This window comes from Vigna angularis, chromosome 7 (genome assembly GCF_016808095.1).
Source record: "Vigna angularis cultivar LongXiaoDou No.4 chromosome 7, ASM1680809v1, whole genome shotgun sequence".
Classification (NCBI taxonomy): Eukaryota; Viridiplantae; Streptophyta; class Magnoliopsida; order Fabales; family Fabaceae; genus Vigna; species Vigna angularis.
Genome location: NC_068976.1, coordinates 31,527,368 through 31,542,948, shown reverse-complemented (window position 1 = coordinate 31,542,948; position 15,581 = coordinate 31,527,368). Strand labels below are relative to the sequence as shown.

General features: G+C 33.2%; 1 protein-coding gene across 1 annotated transcript; it reads right to left on the bottom strand.

The window, feature by feature from the left end:
- Positions 1 to 2,412: 2,412 nt before the first annotated feature.
- On the bottom strand, positions 2,413 to 6,804 carry LOC108344597 (josephin-like protein). Its single transcript, XM_017583028.2, has 6 exons — positions 6,639 to 6,804; positions 6,031 to 6,485; positions 5,947 to 5,959; positions 4,910 to 5,005; positions 4,434 to 4,437; positions 2,413 to 3,099 (listed from the first exon to the last, which is right to left on the bottom strand). Exons 1-6 carry the CDS (start codon positions 6,723 to 6,725, stop codon positions 2,588 to 2,590), a joined length of 1,167 nt encoding a protein of 388 aa, XP_017438517.2. The 5' UTR covers positions 6,726 to 6,804; the 3' UTR covers positions 2,413 to 2,587.
- Between the last annotated feature and the right edge of the window lie 8,777 nt (positions 6,805 to 15,581).

The window sequence follows — 15,581 nt, the reverse complement described above, 5'->3', positions numbered from 1 at the left end:
CATCTCTTGTTTTATCCGATGTGGGACTTTGTTTGTACCCAACACATTTGTGGTGATTCTATTCTAAAGGGACATATTTTAATTAGAATAAATCAATAAGTTATTTGGTTAATCAGTTTTTATTTGATAAAAGAGATAAAACAAATACATGATTAAGCATAATAACATTTAATTAAGTTAGTTTGGTTAAATTTTCTATCATTAATCTAAAGTGTTTTTATTTTTAATTGAAAATTATTTTGGTTGATAGTGAGAATGCCATTAAATTAATTGAGAAGTTACATTCATTAATTTGAAATCTAGGACAAGAAGAAATCGAATAATAATTTTTAGAAAACCAGTTATGAAATGGAATCAACTTATTTTCCTTATTATTGTTATCTTTTTGTTATTTTGTTTCATTTTTTCATTTATTATTTTCTTATATAGTTTAAGACTTATATTTATTTTATTTATCATTATCCTATTTTATTGTTTCTATTTTATTTGACTAACCTTTTTAGTATAAATTTTATAAGAACTTTATGTTAAAAATTAATTTTATCTTCGTTGAGTGACGATTTTGGGTTAGTTTACCCATACTAATATTTTTGGTTACTTTTTTTAATAATATTCAAGTTATTATAGATTCTATTAGATAGCGTTAGTACATTTATACAAGTAACATAATTGGTTAGTAGGTTCACAGCAAATTCGGATGAGAACATTAAAGTTTCATTAAGAGATCCTTAGATGTATCAAAGGAATCTTTGCATTATGTTTTAAAGGATTAAAATTAGTTGTCAAGTGTTATGTCGATTCAAATTTTGTAGGAAGTGCAGTAAGTTTGTTATCCAAGTTACAATATGTTGTAACTCTGTCTTTTAGAAAAGTTGAGTGCATGGCAGCTACCGCAGCTTGCAAGCAAGCTATTTGATTTCAAAAGTTAAACGCATTGTATATTGTGACACTAAGAGTGTTTTGCACATTGGAAATACTATCTTTTATTCTAAAAGAACAAAGCACATAGGTCTACATTACCACTTTGTTTAAAAACCTAGACAAAATTGATAGACATTTACATAAATTAATCTTATGATGATAAAAAAATAAAACATGAAGATTTGATTAATTTCATCAAAATCTTCAAATAGAAAAATATAAGAAAAGAAGTCTCAACGTAGAGGAACTCACTTCCTGTTTTTTTTTCATGTTATAAAAAAAGCACTATGTTTTCTTATATTATTCCAAAGTCTATTCTTTCTTTTTATTATTTTAATGTGTGAGAAAAAAAGTTGAGAGAAAATTATTTTTTCTTTTAATATTTTTTTTATAGTTGTTTTTCCTACTTTCAAAATAATATGGTATTATTTCCTCTTTGGAACTAGAGAGAAGAACATATAATTTTATTTTATTTTTTTATGAAATTACACTTTTGTCTATTGTGTGTATTATTATTTTTTTTTAGTTGCGATAACTTGTTATTATCATACTGAAGATTATATTTTAGTTGTGAATAGTTATGATGATATTATGTAAGCATTATAGTCTTCTTCACTTAGATTTTTTAAGTATTTTTAAGTTATCCTTTTTTCACGATAAATAGATTCATTTTGGTTCAGTTACAAGCAAGCACAATTTAGTTTTGACAAATTAAAAGCTCTTGCTTTATATGGCGATTATGAGCATTATTAAGGATTTTATGACTCAATAAATTAGGCAGATCAAATCCTTGGATTAAGAATAAAATCTTTCCTTTGCTGTTTCACGGGTATTTTTGCTTCCTATCATCAAGGAATCTTAGCCCTCTATTATTGTCATTCACTTCAATACGAGAATATTTTCTGCATATTTCCTTAATGTTCATTTGTAATTAGACCTGATTAAGTCATCCAAATAGGACTAAGCTTATGGCTTCATTACATTAGAAGTTACTTAACTCCAATTCATTTATAGGAAAAGTTAGAAAAGTTGGAAGAAAATAAAATCAAGTTCAACTCTATGACCAACTAATCAAGATCCAGTTCTTTGAAAAACAGAAACTATTTGAGACAAAGAACCTTATTCTTTGAGCTTTCACTAACAGTTGATCACCTTAGCAGTTAGCAAAATTGTCAAAACAAAATCATTCACGTTTGCTACTTGCTAAGAACCCTCACTGTCATCCATGCATGTAATGAAGAGACAAGGGAAGTATTTCATGGCTTATATATTTCATACTCCAACGAGAATGAGTAACGATGCTGTGCAAGAGATCCATACAAGGATGAACAAACCAACGTAATAGAGATATAGTGTGAGGATTTTACATCTTCGTCTCATATTCTTGTAACCCTTTTCATTATTGGTTTCAGCGTGTGCTTCGTTAAACATAAAATCCCACCAATCATTTCACATAATATTTCTTAGAAAAACTTAGATTATTGCATTTGTTTCATTGAAACTTAAAACACCTTGTAAGAAATTTATCAGAAGAATGAATATACACTGATTCTGTTTGTACAGAAGCATAAAAGGATGGCTTAATTCCCATCATTATGAGGTGAGAGAAGAAAGGAAGATATACACTTTAACATGGCATCAAGCACATGATTGTAACTGTCTCAAATCAAGGAGCTTGTACAGAATCTTGGCGGGGTGCTGTGGTTGAAGAGTTTGATCTTGAAAAAGAAGAGTGGATGAACTCAATGCAGTCCTCAACAGCAGCAGTTCTATGAAAATCAACAGAGGAGCCTGCTGATTTTGATCTTGTTAGGGAAGAAGAGCCTCGGTGTAAAGATCTCCTTGAAGACATCAAGCGTAGAGCATTAGTTATTCTTTCTGCAAGATCCTTCACAAGTTCAACGGGAGAGGTCTCAGACTGCCAAGGAATCCTGAACATGCAACTCTTCACTTGTCCATTTCTTGTTGATTTCCTGCTGGAATTCTGTCTCAAGGACAAGCCTGTTTTTTCATTGATGTAGCCACTGTGACTCATTTTGTTGCTTATTCCAGTTTGACTGATGATAGCAGCATTAGGAGAGAGAGCAATGATGATGTTATATAAAGTTGAGAGGGATTGTAGGGGAGACTTTGGAAGCAGAATCTTTAGAGAGGTGGGAATTGTGGAATGAGGAGTTTCTTATGTGAGTGAGGAACAACCATTTATAGGACTCTCTTGATTCCATCATGAAAGAAATGTGTACAAGTAAGGGAAAAACCGCAACAATACTCAAGTCCTTTTTACTAGATGAGATTGTTTACACTATTTCTCCTACCAGTTCCATTATTATCATAAAAGAAATGTGTAAAAGTACAAGGAAGCAACCACAATATCAACCAAGTTCTTTTACATGACATTGGTTACATACATAATATTTTGCTATAGAAGTTTCATTTCTTCCACTCTCCTAGGATAATCAAAATTGTTTAAACTAATTTTAATTTTAACCATTCATTAGAATATAAGATAGAAATTTACTCCTCTATTCTCTTATCTCTAACCTGATAAAACTTTCATATTTATTTATATATATGTGTGTAAAGTGAAATATAGACCGTGAGAAAGGTCATATTAAAGGTGTAGAAAGTTGCAGATACACTAGCCCTCTTTATTGCTTTCTATTGCAGATGCAGTGCCGCCCTGTGACTTTGCAGAGCACACGTTTAAGCTTTTCCATGTAGTGGAGAAAGAAGCGGTATCTAAGTTGAGTATAATCAAAGATAGCATGAATATTTTATTTTAAAGTAACTGAGTCATCATTCCAGTTCCAAACTCATCCCACCCTCAGAGCAAGAAACTGTTTTAAAAATCAGGAAGGTGGGGGCTACATTCTTTCACTCATTTCTCTGAAGATGCTCTCAGAACCACCAGTAAGAATGCTGCATTGTTTTTCTATTTCTTTTCTCAAAGCTCATTGCAACAAGACAACCAACCGAGTTTCTGTTAAATAATTTATCTCTAAAGAATAGTGTGAACTAGTTGACATGATTTGATCGGTCTTCATTTTGCATTGGAAAAAGAAAAATGATATCTTTTGATGTTAAAGTCCTCACAGCTTTAACATCATGCTTTTGGGAATAAAGGGTAAGAATGTGTGTGCTATTCTTGTTTTATTATCAACAGAATATAGAGATGTAATAAAAATGTGCCTAAGTAGCAAACATCTAAAGATATGATTCCAAATTTATGCCTGATATGAAACTAAGAAAGTTCGTATAGAAATACGGTGTGAAACTTCCGAAGTAAGAAATAAAATATGATTTTCTGGATCTTTTGACTAAAAGAATGCAAAAGATCCTCATCCAGCATGCCAAGGAGTTTGACGATTTAAAGTCACCAACTAATTTCTACTCATTGAAGTGAAAAACAGTCAACACCTGGTGTGAAACTTTCGACCACATTGCTGCTCCTCAGAACAACGTGGTGCTATTTTTTTTGTTATGCCGAGAAGGAAATATTTCGGGTGAGTTACCCTTCTGCCCTTTATCAGCAAATTATTAGCAAATATGGTTACAAGTGGACCACATGGCAAAAGAAATGGCCAAAGGTTTGATATTCTCCACTGAGATGTTGAAATGATTTAATAACTCAATCTGTTAATCATGAAATTGAGTGGCAACATGTTTTGATAATTAGAATACTAGTTTGAATATACTTCTTTTAAGCACTTCGAAGAAAATAAGAGGAATTAAGCAGACAATAAATTAACACTCTCACATCAAGTTCAAAAGCTTTCATTTTATTTTTTTTTGTTAAGGTGAAGTGTATAAGTTTATTTTATATTATGAAAGAAGTTTGATTCAATTTCTTCTACTATATATTATTATTGAAAAAAATCATCCAAATTGATTACATATATTCTAGCAGTTGTTTACAAAAGGAGAACATCACCATGGCTTTCTACCAGGACTTCGAAAATAAAAGTAAAAGCCTCACTTTAGATCAAACCTCCAGAACCTTGACCTTTTTAACGTTGCTTTTGGTGATCTTGTGAAAGAACTGATCCATGGCGGAGCGAGACAAACAAGCCAACTTGTACCTCATCTATTAGCATGGAACAATAGGAAGCCATATGAGTTAGACGCTTTTTATGGCAGATCAGGGGAATGAATTTGTACACTCCACAAAGGGATATCCATGAAGAATAAATATCTTAGTAAAATGAATTTCTTTTATCCCACCCGTCAATGCCCAAAGGAATATTTACAAAAGATGGCCATTAACCATTGCTGTTTGATAACTTGCTTGCATTAAGAAACAAAATCTTTCATTAAAATCCCGAATCAAAATTATGGACAATCAATACCAAGAGAATATGTGATTATTATAAGACATTGTAGGTAATAGCTGCATAATATTTTACAAGTCGCAACTGTAGAAAAGATTGAAGTTACCTGTGGTTATTAAAAAAGAAGTCTGGGGACATTTGTTCTTCTATGCCTGTACGTAGAAATATCATATAGGATGGTTTACACACCAATCTATGCAGCCTCCATGGCTTTAACTGACCATATAAAAGTAATCCCACAATTGTAAATGAAGGGTCTATACTTGGTGATCATCACCTTATGGAAATTGTAAGTCAAAGATAAGTATTCCATTCATAGATCACTAGAATTAAAGTTCAAAGAATGTTTCCATGTTAGATTCCTTTATAGTATATTTGATGATACTGAAGTACATTGCACAAAACAGTTTTTCTGCTATTAACAATTTCATTGTAAATTTTGTATGTACAGCATTTCAAGAAAGAAAAACACATGTCCTGCTTAATGGTTCAAAAGAAGCACAGGTCCAAGACACACATGGAAACTTCAGCTTAACAAGTGTATTACAGAAAAGATACTATCTCCTATTAAGAGCATCCTCTAGAAGCAGTTTCAACCATTATTCACAAAACAAACTCATTAAAAATCTTCAGAAGAGGATGAGCAAAGCTACATTCTACATTGAAATACAATCAATCTGATACTACATTTAAATACAATCAATCTGATACTGTACACAAGAATATCCGAATTTAACTTCTAAATAGAGTGAACAAATATTAAATTCAAATTTTTCAAGACTATTTTTCGTTCAAGACAATCAAAACCTCTCCTCCATGAGCAAATGTAACATCCAAGAACTCCCTTACTTCATGTGTATCAAGAAAAGGTTGAGGGGCGTCAAGGTCACTGTCCAAGTTAAACCAAACCCCATTAATCTTTCTCAATGCAATCCAGTGCCTACTTCTCCACATCCCACCAAACCTCGACGCTGACACATTGATCACAATCCCCATCAAAACTGGTGCATCAAGATCAATGCAAGATGCCCCCTTTCTACGATCATGCCACTCCACACTCTTTCCTTTCTCTTCCAAAGCCGCAATTAGAACATTTACGTCATAGTTTCCAGTGAAAACATTGTGATGGGGCTTGAATATAAAAGAGAATGGGGTCCACGTTTCTGTGTTGGAGTCTTGAATTGCGAGTCTTTCAGAAATTTCATTCAATTTTGCTCTAGTAAAAGCATCCTTTTGCTGATCAAGGTGAAATTGAATAGACCCGAAAGCAGAAAGAAACGTGAATAAGTGAAATTATGCAAAAAGAAATGAAATTGGAAATTAAAACAGTGATGGGTATTCGTCGATAGTGCTGGTATTTGAAGAATCAGTGGGAAAGAGCAGATGCACCTGAAAAAGCGAGTTGAGAGAATGAACGAGACAGAACTGTAATCTTTGCCTTTCGTGATAGACTTCGGAATTGTCGGTTGCCATCATAGGGTGTTCTGCACCAGAAATTTCGATGTTCAAGACGAATTTGCAGTGTTCGTGTTTGCTTCTTTTTTTTCTTTTCTGGAATAAATTAAGCATGTGTTTGATTTAATTTATATTAAGACCGGTTATTTATTCTTCTTAAATTTTAAGAAAATATAATTTTTATAAATCTTTTTAAATATATATTATGTTAGTTTTTTGTTAAATTGTTTTGATTTCCTAAGACATTTTTTGTATCTACTACAGTTATAATTTATTGCTATACGGGACTTTATTTTGTATACATTTAAATTTTTTAGTATTTTAAAACATTAACTCAATTGAAAAAAATATTAACATTAAATTTATTTAAAATAAATATAAATAATATCGATTATGTATTTTTTTTTAAGTAATGATATATATGATCTCTTAATTGATACCTTTAACTCTTATTTTATAAAATATACTTTATAGTAACTAAATTAAAAGCAAATAGTACTTGTTTCGGTATGATTATTTAGTATCGAGGTACGAACCTTGTTGGTGATGCTTTACTATTTCTGAACGTCTGGGATAATTGTTCTTTCTCCAATGATATCAGCTTAATGATATCATCTGCTCACCTTCCTGTAACTTGTTCGCACTCCTTTCACTGATGTAATGCGTCCTCCTTAATAGAAGTGGGTGGGGTACCTACGAAGATACTTCGATGTTAAAGTCAGATATGAGTTATGGAACCTCAATTCTCAAACGAGTGATCATTTCTCACAATATGGTCTTTTTAGTCTTAGAGCAAAACGTACATTTCTTCATTGGTCTCCATTGTATTTAACGTAAACAAAATGTGAAACAAACTGATTACCTTAAAATCCGATTAGTTGTCGTGATCCACGTTATTCTTAAAATCCGATTAGTTGTCCGCGTTATTAACGTCAAATATTTTTGACTATTTCCACTTTTGCTAGACTATTGGTCCAATTACTTAAATGTTGGGCTAATTGGCCCAATATCGTTTGACTGAATTGAGCGTCCGCTGAACCCGGTTTGGTCGGATTGATTGAGTGTCGCTTGACTTTTAACGTGCGCTGACCTGATTATCGTCGTTTGACGAGCGCTTTTAACGTTGGTTGAATTGACGAGCGTTTAATATAGTTGGCGAGCGTTTCTACAGTGGGTAGAGCGATCAGTCTTGGTTGCTAACCGCTCGGTTTAGATATCATACTATACATAATGCCCCCCAAGTCCGAGTTAACCTATTGCGGTTTGTACGGGTAGGTTGACTATAGGACTTCAGAGTTATGGTCACCAGGGGGAGTAGTTGTTGCGCACCGTTTCATTTAGACGCTTCATTGGCCTAACAATGCTTTAGGTTTTCCCGCTTTGGAGGCAGTTGTAACGTCTCAAAAACAGAGCCGTTAGATTATCTTGATCCTGCGGTATTCAGTGCTTTGTGTCAGTTTTCCCCTCATTAAAGCGAAAGGATATTTGAAAAAAGTCTGAGTCATTCAACCGTCGCTTATCATTTCTGCGTCAGTTTCTTCTTTCTCTGATTTTTCTCTCCTTCTCTTTCGCACTTATCAGGTAACCATGGATCCTTGCACTGTTTTAGATTGCACTCCAGGGTCGGGGGAAGAAAGGGGGCAAAGTAGCAACGTCGAAGCGCCGGGAACGTCGTCTACCGTAAGTCATCGCGAAATCACCACAATACTTAGTGGTGAAAGTGCGTTTTTATACGGTAATGTCGTCACCGAGAATCCGGAGAATCCATCGTCGTCGTCACCCAATGTTAGTGGTTACGACTAGGTATCCCGCGATGTAAGTGATTTCGCTAGTCTGTTTAAGAGCAACCTTGTATTGCAGGATTGGGTAGAGAATAATTGTATCCTTAGAACCCTAGGTTATAAATCTTGCATAAAGTTGAATGCTTGTCGGGAGAATGAAAGGGTTTTTCACGGGAAAGAGAACTCTGCCAACGGTTTTTCACGGGTTTTTCCCTAGGTTATAAATCTTGCATAAAGTTGAATGCTTGTCTGTTTTATGATATGTATGTTAGGTTTCCTCTGAGCGTTTTTCAGATGGATGTGTTGAAAACCCTAAACGTTTCCCCAACGCAATTACATCCAAACAGTTGGGGGTACATCCAGGCTTTTGCCGCTATGTGCCAAGCTTTGGCCATTAAACTGACCCCATCTTTGTTTTTGTACTTCTTTAGGGCTCGCCCAGTCGCGAAAAGGGGTTGGGTTTCTTTGATTTCTGAGCCTGGGAATGCCATTCTAGAATTGTATTCCCAATCATTTAGAGGTTTTAAGGATAAATTCTTTAGAGTGACGATCGCGGAGTTAGGTCGGTCGTTCTTTTTCAGTGTAGATAACAGTCCTAGGTTCCCGCTTTACTAGACGCAAGAACCTCTAAAATTTACCTCGTGGTCTGAAGATAAAATGATTATTGAAGAACTGGACGCTTTGAATGTTTTGACTGTGCTGCCACGCCCCTTTTCTTCCCGCCGAATTATGAATTGTCTTGAGCATGATGATTTTGGCTCAAGGGTATTTGGTATGTTCTTTTTACTGACATCTTTGATTGTTATCTAATCGCGATTGATCTGTGAATATTGCCTCTTGCCTGCAGATATCATGGGAAGAAAAGGTCTCGTACATGATTGGTTTAAGGCCATGAGTGATCCCAAGCCGAGCAGCGCTCGTGATGGTCAGAAGGCTGCTAAGGGTGTTGTAAAAGAAAAGACCATCAATCATCCGCAGGTTGAGCGTCCTCCGTCTCCAAACGTGATGGTCGTCGAAGATCGACTGTTTATAAGGAAGCGTAAGGGAGGACAAGGCGTTGACTAGCCGGCGGGTTCCAAGAAAATGAAGGACGTCAAAGAGCCTAGCGATCGCCCTATTCCAGGTGGCGTGTGGGATCTAGCCTTCAATTTGGGCCACAAGATTGCCTTCAATGTGGACGAACCTGAGAAGAAGGTAGTCAAAAAAATGACCGAGCAAGAGATGGTTGATACAGCCCTGGAGTTCGTGAGTCGAGCGGCTATGGCGACGTGACATCTTGCGTATGCTTTAGATAAAGGCGTCCTGAGGGTTGAGCTGCAAAAAGTTCAGACGCAGTTGAAGGAAGTGGTGGATGCTCATTTAAAATGTGAGCAGAGACAAAAACAGTCTGAGCAACTGTTGAACGAGGCTCGTGTACTGTTGGGGAACGTGCAGAAGGCCGGCTTCGAACTGAAGAAAGAGCGCAACCAACTGATGGCTGATTTAGAGCGGGCGAGGAAGGAGGTCTTTAACCAAAAAAGCGTCATTACTGCGTTGAAGGCAGAAAGGGACGCCCTGCTCCTTACAACTGCTGAAGATAAGGAGTTAAAAGAGGAGATAGGTGAAGCAATTGTGTTAGAGCATACCCGGGGTTTCAAGAAGGCCTTGAGACAAGTATCTCATCTCCTCAACGTATTTACTGAAGGGGTTGATTTCGACCCAAGGAAAGATGTATACGAGGGGCGTCTGGTACCCTTAAGTGAGATTCCTGAAGGCGCTCTTCTAGAATCTGATCCTGCCGGAGCTGAAGAAGAAGTCGTCGCGGAAACGGTCGTTGCTGAGGAGATCAGGGAAGAGGCTTCTATAGTCCCCTCTACTAATGCTGCTGATGTTGTAATAGATTAGGCTTTGGAATTGTTGTGTTTACGCCGCGTAATTTTTTGCATGTACTTAAGGTACTAGGTACCTGTTGATGCCATGACTTTTGCATTTGCCTATTTCGTATATACTTATGGTAATTACCTGTGTTGATTACTTAATATAACTGCGATGATTATCTGTTGTCGAATATTATTATTGTTGCGTAATCGGTAAATTGCCTTTATGTTGATACGAGTTAGGGCGAACATCTACCAGAGGGAGTGTATCCCTATATGCAATGTGCCTGGGTGTTTTATGGCGAACATCTACCAGGTTTGTGAGTGTCTCCTCGGTTGAGTGCCTTAGTATGAACGATGCTCTAGCGTCCGCTCTCATTGTTTGAGTTCGAGGTGTGATCATCGAGTAATTATATCATGTTTCAGCAAGTTTGTGAAACTTGTAGATTGAAAGCAACCTGCTTGTGTTTTTCTTGAAGATGATCTATACGATAGAAGTGAAAATGGATAAAAATTTATTACTGTAAACGGAGGAGTAATGTTTCATAAACATGAGAAAACAATTTTCAACTAAAATAAAATTTAAGATGGGTTGCGTTCCAGGTGTTTGGAATGGCTTGTCCATTAAGGAGCTCGAGGCGATATGCTCCATTCATTAAATCTTATGTGATGCGGAACGGTCCTTCTTACTTGGCTGCTAGCTTTCCATGAGCTCAATTTTTCCTTGCTTCCCCTCTTTTGCGCCATACGAGGTCCCCTTCTTTGAAGGCTCTAGGTCTGACCTTGGTATTGTACCGACGGGAGAGCATTCATTTTTGAGCTGTCTCGCGAATTGTGGCGACCTCTCAACGTTCAAGTAGCATGTTGAGGTTCATCTGCAACTGCTCGTTGTTGAAGTTCATATTTTGTATGCCTCGCCTTAATGACGGTTCTCCTACTTCCACTAGAAACATGGCGTTCGTGTCATATGTGAGGTTGAATGGAGTTTCTCTAGTGGATCCGTGAGGGGTGCATTTGTACGCCCATAGTACTTCTGGTAGCTCTTCTACCCATAAGCTTTTGGCTTCACCGAGCCGCTTTTTCAACTCTGTGATTACAACTTTGTTGGCAGCTTTAGCTTGCCCATTTGTTTGGGGGTGTTCTACCGAGCTGGTAACATGTTTGATTCCCAAGCTCTTAAGGAATTCTTCCAGTTTCTTTTCAATAAATTGTCCTCCATTATCAGTGACGATTTTCTAAGGTAGACCGAATCGGCAGATCAAGTGCTAGATAAATTTTTGTACCCGTTGAGCGCTTATGACCGCCAATGCCTCAGCTTCGATCCATTTTGTGAAGTAATCGATCGCTACTAGGAGGAACTTACTTTGAGCCTTTCTGATTGGTAATGGTCCCACTATATCCATTCCCCACTGGGCGAACGGCCATGGCGAGATAATGCCATGCAACTCTTCAGGAGGGACGCGGAAATATTTGTCGTGTGCCTGGCAGAATATACATTTCTTAACGAACGTTTCACAATCATGGTCGATCGTTGGCCAGTAGTAACCTGCTCGCAATACTCGGGCCATGAGTGTACGCTTTCCTGAATGTAGACCGCATATTTCGTTGTGAAGCTCTCGTAGAACGTAATCTGCCTCATCTTCCGATAGCGGCGCGGTATAGCCTCGCCTATATAAGTCGCCACCTATACACAGAAAACGAGCAATGCGTTTAGAGTCGGCTGTACTAACATTTTCTCCATGTTCCTGTTTCGTCATTAGTTCTCGTACGCTTTGCCGCCAATCGACTTTGGGCGTCACCGTATCAGTTGCAAAGGCTTCGATTACAGGTTTGTCGAGCGTTATCATGATGACTGAAAACACTTTTGAGTGAGTCAACTTATATAAGAGAAAATAATTTAGCACAAAGTTGAAACTACAAATATATTATTTGTTAGAGAATCTTTAATTTAACATGGGTGGTCTTAAAAATATCTTATTTAAATATAAGATGTAATAAGAAATTATCGTTAAAAGGTTGTAGTTAATAGCTAGTTTGTCTCCTATTTGATTGTGTGTTTATTAAACAAAACTAAAAATTAATGAAGCAAATAATAAATATTTTTAAGTTTATAATTAAATTTTAAATAAAATCAATATTAAAAGTAATTTATACTTTTAGAAAGTCATGTGTTTATATAAATATAAATAGTAGGTTTTATGAATAAATAAAACACTTAAAAACATATTAGACTCTATTATAAAGGATGTGTAGAGTCCACTTATTAAAAATATCAATTAATCTATGAACATACTGATGAAATGTGTATTGCTATATTTGTTTAATCAATGCATTAAAAAACTTGTTCAATATGTTTTGTTAGATTTGTCTAATAAGTATAAGGATACACTCGTCTAATGTGTATTATTATACTCGTTTAATTAGTATATGGACAAATTTGAGTAATATATATTGCAAGATTTATCTAATCATGGAATGGATAGAGTCGTTTAATGTGTATTAATAGATTCATCTAATATGTGTATGAATAGACTCGTCTAAGATATGTTGTTAGACTAGTTTAATTAGTGTATGGACAAACTCATCTAATATTTGTTACAAGACTCATCTCATCAGTATATGGACATACTCGTCTAATGTGTATTCTTAAACTTATCTAATCAATATACATTCATCTAATATTTTTTGTTATACTCATTAATCAATATTTGACAAACACATTTAATGTGTATTGTTAGACCCCTTTAATGTTTTTTGTTATATTTATCTAATTAATGTATGAACAAACTCGTCTAATGTGTATTTCAAGATTTATATAATCAGAGAATGAACAAACTTGTCTATTGTGTATTAATAAGCTCGATTAATTTATAAGTGAAAAAATTTCTCTAATGTATATTGTAAGAGTTGTCTAATCAATATATGAATGACTCGTCTGATGTGTATTGGTGGATTCGTTTAATCAATATATCGACAAATTTGTCTAATTTCTTTTGTTTTGCTCACTTATTCAATGTATTCCTAGACTTGTCTAATCAACATAGGAAATGACTTGTCTAATATTTTTTTGTTATATTTGTCTAATTATTGTATGGATAATCTTGTGAAATTTTTTTGCTATATTCTTTTAATGAGTGTATGTAAAGACTTTCTTATGTGTATTGCTAAACTCTCTAATCAATACATTGACAAACTTGCTTAATATGTATTATTAGACTTGTTTAATTACTACATGGATACACTCGTATAACGTATATTGTTAGGTTCGTCTAATCAGTGTATATTCAAACTCGTGTAATGTGTATTGCAAGACTCGTTTAATCAATGAATGAACAAACTTGTCTAACATGTATTAATAAACTCATCTAATTTGTGTACAAATAGACTTGTCTAATTAGTGTATAGACATACTTGTCTAGTGTTTGTTACTAGAGTCGTTTAATTAGTGTATGAACATAGTCTTCCAGTCAATGTATATGCATATTCATTTAATGTGTATTGCAAGACTTACTTAACCCGTGAATGGACAAACTCTTCTAATATGTATTAATAGGCTTGTATAATTTGTGTATGGACAGACACACTTGTGCAATGTATATTGCTAGACTTGTCTTATTAGTGTATGGACAAACTCATCTAGTTTTTGTTGCTAGACTTGTTTAATTAGTATATGACAAACTCATTTAATGAGTATTCGATGACTCGTTTAATCAATGTGTGAAATGATTCATTTAATATTTTTTGTTATACTTGTTTAGTGATTGTATGAATAAACTCATCAAAAATATATTGTTAAACTTGTCTAATTAGTGCATCGATATATTCGTTTAATATTTTTTGTTATACATGTCTAATCATTTATGCTTAGAATCGTCTAATAAATGTATGAAATACCTCATCTAATATATTTTTTATTATATTTGTCTAATTAATCTATGAACATACTCCTTTATCGTGTATTGTTAAACTCCTATAATGATTTTTGTTATACTCGTCTAATATGTATATTATTAGACTCATAATATTTTTTTTGCTATATTTGTCTAATGTATTACTAAACTCGTATAAAAATGTATGTCTAGTATATATTTCTAAATTCAAGTCATGACAATGTAAATACAATAATGGTATATTTTAAACTAATTATTTTGTTAGTTTTTATTTTTTATTTCGATCTTACTAAAGTTTTAAACCCTATATTTTCAAGTTAAAATAGTAAACAGTAAATTTAAAAAATATAAAACAAAATTTATATTGTTAAAAAGTACGACTTTTTATTACAAATATCTAATATTAAGTACAACATTTTAATTTATTCTATTACAAATATAACTATTTAAAACTTTATAACTTTATGTTAATTTTTATGTATATATAATTAATTCTAACTTTTTATTTTATTAAATAACAAAGTGATTAGAAATCACAAAATAAAAAAATAAAAAATAAAAGATAATAATATAAAAATAAAACTAATATATTAAATATAAATTATTTTTATTTAATATTTTTTCATATTTATCTAATGTTTGAATTAGATTCATTTAATCAATATAAATATATATATATATATATATATATATATTTTAGTAAACTCTTCTTATTAATATATAAATACATCAGAAATATATTTTAAGATAATTAGTTTATTAGATATTTTTTTATAAACTCTAACAATTTGAAGTTAAAATGAAAAATAAATTTGGTGAATATAAAAACAAAATTTATAATATTAAAATGTGTGATAATTTTATTACTAAAAGCTTTAAAAGGAACTATAATTTTTTAATATTCTTTTGTAACATAATTATTTAAAACTTTATAAGAAGTGTTATGTATGTATGATTTATACTGACTTCATAAAATAATATTAGTTTAATTTATATGAAGAATATCAATAATAAAAATATTTATTTAATAGTCTAATATAATAACTCTAACTTTATATATAATTAATTTTTGAAAATTTTACATACCGATTATGTATTTTTTTTAAAGTAGTGATATACATTATCTCTTAATTGATACCTTTAACTGTTATTTTATAAAATATACTTTAAAGTAATTAAATTAAAAACAAATAGTACTTACATAAGTAAAACATAATTAAACACGAAGTTCACACTACAAGATAATTATCTGTTAGAGAAACTTTAATTTAATACGGGAGGTCTTAAAAATATCTTATTTAAATTAAGATGTAATAAGAAATTCTCATTGATATTGTAAAAATTTTAGTT